Source organism: Chlorocebus sabaeus, chromosome X, assembly GCF_047675955.1.
Source record: "Chlorocebus sabaeus isolate Y175 chromosome X, mChlSab1.0.hap1, whole genome shotgun sequence".
NCBI lineage: Eukaryota > Metazoa > Chordata > Mammalia > Primates > Cercopithecidae > Chlorocebus > Chlorocebus sabaeus.
In genome coordinates this window covers 2,632,642-2,639,152 of record NC_132933.1, presented here as the reverse complement: position 1 = coordinate 2,639,152, position 6,511 = coordinate 2,632,642, and the positions used below count along the sequence as shown (strand labels likewise).

The following is a 6,511-nucleotide window of genomic DNA, read 5'->3' as shown; positions in this document are numbered from 1 at the left end:
AACATGAAGCGTTTCCTCAGGTTTCTGCCCAAGGAGCCCAAAGGCGCAGAATACTTAATAAGAAACGTAGGGTCCCTGCCAGGACACCCACCTCCCCATGCAGGTGTTCCTCAATATGGAATTGTTAAAATTAGCACAAGGCCTTGGGTTTGGTGTGTAATAAAGCTCCTGGGGACCTTCTGTGTGATCCCAAATACTTACCATCTGTCGATCCCTCTGGTCTAAGACTCGCTTGTCATGCTTCCTTATTTTATCAACCTCACTGAGCAGGGTGCTTTGCGTTTCACAAAAGGATGCTTTTCTGATACATTTCCGTTCTCCCTTTACCACGTTGCAGCATACTGCAGTATTGTCCACCGGAAATACAAGTTCAAGTGCCTCAGGGAGATTCAGGAGGAGGAACCCAGCCCACCCACACTGCACATCCTTTGCAGTCCGAAGGCAAAGGATGCTCTGCAGAGCAGCTTGGTTTAGGAGAGACCTGCAGTAGCAGAGGGTGTGACAAGCAGACCCCTCGACCTCCTTTAGCTACCTGTTCACACACGACTCAGCTCATCATGGACTCTGAGTACGTCCTATGCTCTTGGAAAGGCCGCCTATGGCCAGCAAAGGTTTTGTGTACACGTGGGACTTCACCAAAAACGAAGCCCCAAAAGGCGATTTCTCTAGAAGTTCAAATCCTCGCTGTAGATGAAAAAATCAAGGTGAAAAGCACAGACGTGAAGACCCCAAGTAAGTCTGAAATGGAAGACATTGCCGCCTCTGCAGCGGCACAGACGAAGCTCAGTGCCCCACTCAGAGAGAAGATGGGGTACAGAGGAACCCTTCAGGTGGCCCTGGAGATTCTGAACGAGAGAACAAATCTGGGTGGAGGAAGGAAACCACATGAACTAGAGAACACCACGCCCTCTCAGCTTTCTCAGAAGGTGCCCGAAAAACCAGCCAGTTCCGTCCCTCATGAAGATGATTGGAGATGCAAAGGCGACTTAAGGAGGAGTCTTGGGAAGAGGGAAAACCCAAGATCACCGACGATCCCTTCAGAGAGTAAGCATGCTCTGCGGGATGAGAGGTCACAGGAGCCCACAGCCATTGCCCCTACTCCAGGCGCCCTGCGCGGGGACAGGTCAGGGGCTCCCAGGGCCATTGTCCCTACTCCAGGAGCCATGCGCGGTGGCAGGTCACGGACACACAGGGCCATTGCCCCTACTCCAAATGCCCTGCGAGGTTACAGGTCTTGGGCGCACAGGGCCATTGCCCCTACCCCAGGCTGCCTGTGCAGTGACAGGTCACGGGTGCACAGGGCCACTGTCCCTAAACCAGGCTCTCTGTGCGGGGACAGGTCACAGGTGAGCAGGGCCATTGCCCCTACTTTAGGTGCCAGGCGTGGTGGCAGGTCACAGGAACGCAGAGCCATTGCCCCTACTCCAGGCGCCCTGCGTGGTGTCAGGTGACGGATGCCAAAGGACATTGCCCTTACTCCATGTGCCCTGCGAGGTTACACGTCATGGGTGCGCAGGGCCATTGTCCCTACTCCAGGTGCCCTGCGAGGTTACAGGTCATGGGCATGCAGGGCCATTGCCCCTACTCCACGCAAACTGTGCTGGGACAGGTCACGGGTGGGCATGGGCGTTGCCCCTACTCCAGGTGCCCTATGTGGTGAAAGGTCACGCACGTCCATTGCTCCTACTCCATGCACCCTGCGTGGTGAAAATTCACGGGCGTACACCAGCCTTGCCCATACCCCAGGTGCTTTGTGTGGTGACAGTTCACGAGCACGCAGGGCCAGGGCCATTGCCCCTACTACATGCGCATTGTGCAAGATAGGGTCACGGGTGGGCACAGGCATTGCCCCTATTGCAGATGCCCTGCGTGGTGACAGGTCACTGGCGTGCAGGCCCGTTGCTCCTACTCCAGGCGCCCTGTGCTGTGACAGGTCACAAGAATTCACAGCTGCTGGTCCTACTCCCGGAGCTCTACGCACTGACAGGTCAGGGGCGAGCAGGGCCATTGCCCCTACTCCAGGCACTTTGTGCAGGGAAAGGTCCCGGGCGCGCAGGGCCATTGGCCCTACTCAATGTGCACTGTGTGGAGACGAGTCACAGGTGGGCATGGGCATTGCCCCTACTCCAGGTGACCTGCGCAGGGACAGGTCACGGGCAGGCGGGGCCATTGCACCTAGTCCATCCACACTGTTCGGGGTTGGGTCCCGGGTGGGCACAGGCGTTGCCCCTCCTGCAGGTGCCCTGCACAGTGACAGGTCACCGGCGTGCAGGGCCATTGCTCCTACTCTAGGCACGCTGTGCGGTGACAGGTCGCAAAAACGCACGGCCACTGGTCCTACTCCAGGAGCCCTGCCCGGTGACAGGTCAGGGGTGAGCAGGGCCACTGCCCCCGCTCCAGGCACCTTGTGCAGTGAAAGGCCCCGGGCATGCAGGAGCATTGCCCTTACTCCGTGTTCACTGGGCAGGGACAGGTCACGGGTGGGTATGGGCCTTGCACCTACCCCAGGCACCCTGCTCGGTGGCAAATCAAGGAAACGCAGGGCCATCGCTATTACTCCCGGGGCCCTGCGTGGTGGCAGGTCACGGAAACGCAGGGCCATTGCTCCTACTCCAGGGGCCCTGCACGGTGACAGGTCACGGACTTATATGGCCATTGCTCCTACTCCAGGTGCCCTGCACGGTGACAGCTCACCAGCACGCCCGACCATTGCTCCTTCTTCAGGCACCCTGCATGGTGACAGCTCGGGAGAACGCACAGGGGTTGCCCCTACTCCAGGCGCCCTGCACGGCCACGATGGCTCTCAAGCACACATGGCCACTACTCCTACTCCAGGCACTATGTGCAGTGATAGTCTGCCATCACACGCGACCGTTGCCCCTACTCCAGGGGCCCTGCAAGATGACAGGAAACGCAACGCCATTGCTCCTACTCCCGACACCCTGCACATTGACAAGACACCAGCATGCAGAGCCATTGCTCCTACTCCAGGCGCCCTGGACGGTAACAGCTCACCAGCGCGCACGTCCATTATTCCTTCTCCAGGCGCCCTGCATGGTGACAGGTCACCAGTGCACACGGCCGTTGCTTCTACTCCAGGTGCCCTGAACGGCGACGGCTCTCAGGCGCACATGGCCATTGCTCCTACTCCAGGCACCATGCGCAGTGACAGCTCAACAGCATGCACGGCCATTGCCCCATCTGCAGGTTCCCTGCGAGGTGACAGGTCATGGAAACACAAGGCCATTGCTTCTACTCCAGGTGCCCTGCACCCTAACGGGTCTGAGAGATCACGGAAATGCAAGGCCACTGCTCCTACTCCAGGTGCCCTGCGCCGACACAGGTCCGACAGGTCACGGAAATGCAAGGCCATCGCTCCTACTCCAGACACCCTGCGCGTTGACAGGTCACCAGCATGCAGGGCCATTGCTCCTACTCCAGGCACCCTGTACATTGACAGGTCACCAGCATGCAGGGCCTCTGCTCCTTCTCCAGGCGCCCTGCATGGTGACAGGTCACCAGTACACACGGCCATTGCTTCTCCTCCAGGAGCCCTGCATGGTGACGGCTCCCAGGTGCAAACGGCTATTGCTCCTCCTCCAGGTGTCCTGCGCGATGACAAGTCACGGAAACGCAAGGCCATTGCTCCCACTTCGGCTGCCCTGCGCGGTGGCAGGTCTGACAGGTCACGGAAATGCAAGGCCATTGCTTCTACTCCAGGCACCCTGCACGTTGACAGGTCGCCAGCATGCAGGGCCTCTGCTCCTACTCCAGGCACCCTGGGTGGTGGCAGGTCACCAGTACACAGGGCCATTGCTTCTCCTGCAGGAGCCCTGCATGGTGACGGCTCTCAGGTGCAAACGGCTATTGCTCCTCCTCCAGGCGTCCTGCGCGATGACAAGTCATGGAAATGCAAGGCCATTGCTCCCACTGCAGGCACCCTGTGCAGTGACAGCTCACGAACGTGCACAGCCTTTGCTCCTACTGCAGGCTCCCTGCATGCGGACGGGTCACGAGCGCACCAGGCCATTACTCCTACTTCAGGCGCCCTGCACTGTGATGGCTCAGGAGAAAGCAGGGCCATTGCTCCTACTCCAGGCGCCCTACACGGTGACAGCTCTCAGGCACACAAGGCTATTGCTTCTACTCCAGGCGCTCTGCGCGGTGACAGCTCACCATTTCGCACAGCCATTGCATCTATGCCAGGGGTCCTGCGCAGTACCAGGTCACGGAAACGCAAGGCCATTTCTCAGACTCCAGGCACCCTGCGTGGTGACGGCTCAGGAGAACGCACGGCCATTGCTCCTACTCCAGGCACCCTGCACGGTGACAGGTCACAGGCACATATGGCCATCGATCCTACTCCAGGCATCCTGCGCAGTGACAGCTCACCATCGCGCATGGCCATTGATCTGACTCCAGGTGCCCTGGGCAGGGACAGGTCACGGGTGCTCATGGCCATTGCTCCTACCCCAGGTAGAATGCAAGCACAGGTGTTGCAAAGCTCCCAAGCCTGCCAGGATTCCCTGACACTTTCGTGGCATGGTTGTGAGAAAAAGGGCAAGAAAAGGGCAAAGGCCTCAACTCTTATGTCCCTGCCTCCCACAGTAACGGAGGAGGGTGCATCTCGGCCTCCAGGTCTCACCAGCCCTGCGCCCCCTGCTCTGAAGGAAGAGACAAGGGATAGCCGCCCGAAGAAAACCCTGATTGCTTCCCCAGAATGTTCTCCCTTCTCGGGGTACGTTCAGGACCCAGGAGAGGGTGCCTGGAAGCCAGGCTGGGCAGGCATGGCCACATCCTCTGGGTCCCGTCAGCACAGGCTGCCTTCTTCACTCTGGCTTGCCAATAGAAAAAGGAAACCTCCCGGTACAGATTTTCAGAGGCGACCTCAAGGACCTCAGACCCCTGCTGACGCCAAGCTTGCTAATCCCGTCACCATGGTTCAAAGGGCTGGCGGTAAACAGGATGGGCAGCCCGCCAGCCTTGCTTTTCCACAGGAGCCATGTCCCATTGAAAGTGGAACGATGGTCTGGTTCAAATTTCAAGATCATCCGTTTTGGCCAGCAGTGGTCAAGAGTGTCAGCAACACAGACAAGACTGCAAGGGTGCTCCTGCTTGAGGCCAACCTGCACCGTGGAAAGCGGGGCATTCAAGTTCCTCTTCGAAGGCTGAAGCACCTGGATTGTAAGGAGAAAGAGACGCTGCTCAAGAGAGCCCAGAAGACCTACAAGCAAAGTGTCAACTGGTGCTTCTCACTGATTTCCCACTACAGAGAAGGACTGGTCCGGGGTTCTTTCCGGGGCTCTTTCCTGGACTATTACGCTGCAGACGTCAGCTACCCAATCAGGAGAGCCATCCAAGAGGGAGACCTGCAGGTTGACTTTCCACAGGTGAATTATGGAGACCTGGAAGACTGGGAGGAGGAGACCTCCCTGGGCGGGAAGAGGCCTTGCAAGAAAATCCTCCCGGACCGGATGAGGGCCGCTCGGGACCGAGACAACCGGAAGCTGGTGGACTTCATCGTGACGAGAAAGGGGGCCGACCCCCACCTTCTGGACATCTTGCAAGGCAGGAAGCAGTCCAGGTGGCTGACCGCGTTTCTGACCCCACACAGGGATGTGCTCTGCGTTGAAACATACCTGGAGGATGACGATCAGTTGGAAGTCGTGGCCAAGCATTTGCAAGAAATCTACAAGCAAGTTGACAAGACCATGCTGACTCTGATAAGGGATGACAAAGTCAGTTTTGTTCTGGAAGTTCTTCTCCCGGAAGCCATGATTTGTGCCATCGCCGCACTTGATGGGCTGGATTACAAGGCAGCAGAGGAGAAGTACCTGCGAGGGCCACCTGTGCATTACCGGGAGAAAGAGCTGTTTGACAGAAATATCTTAAAGAAGGCAAGAAGGGAACCAGCAACCACCCGTAAAGCTAATTAGCTCTCCCCCTGCACCCATACCTTTGCAGGGAACCGCCTCCTTTCTAGAATTAATGAGAAAGCCTCCTCCCTTCCCCAACGCGTGTAAGTATGTTCTGGATATTCGAGACTTTGGGAATGTGCACACTTCATCTGGGGCCCATCTCTCGCGTCTGGTGGTGGCACATTCATCACCACGTCTTCATTGCAAACTCGTGAAGCGCTATTTTCTTAAACGATTGCAAACCCTTGCATTTCCCTCAACATCTTTGGATGTGTAGTTGTCCTGATAGGTTTGAAGGACAAGAGCATTGATTTCCACAACATGTCTTTTGACTGGACTTGGTACTTTCATTTAGGACCTATATTCTTTTTTTTTTTTTTTTAATTTATTTATTATTATACTTTAAGTTGTAGGGTACATGTGCATAACGTGCAGGTTTGTTACATATGTATACTTGTGCCATGTTGGTGTGCTGCACCCATCAACTCGTCATTTACATCAGGTATAACTCCCAATGCAATCCCTCCTCCCTCCCCCCTCCCCATGATAGGCCCCGGTGTGTGATGTTCCCCTTCCCGAGTCCAAGTGATCTC

The 6,511-nt window shown here is 56.9% G+C and overlaps 1 protein-coding gene across 1 annotated transcript; it reads left to right on the top strand.

Moving 5' to 3' along the window:
* Nucleotides 1-201: 201 nt before the first annotated feature.
* On the top strand, nucleotides 202-6,231 carry PWWP4 (PWWP domain containing 4). The gene has a single exon (XM_073013349.1). It carries the CDS (start codon nucleotides 1,455-1,457, stop codon nucleotides 5,934-5,936), a length of 4,482 nt encoding a protein of 1,493 aa, XP_072869450.1. The 5' UTR covers nucleotides 202-1,454; the 3' UTR covers nucleotides 5,937-6,231.
* The last annotated feature ends 280 nt before the right edge of the window (nucleotides 6,232-6,511 follow it).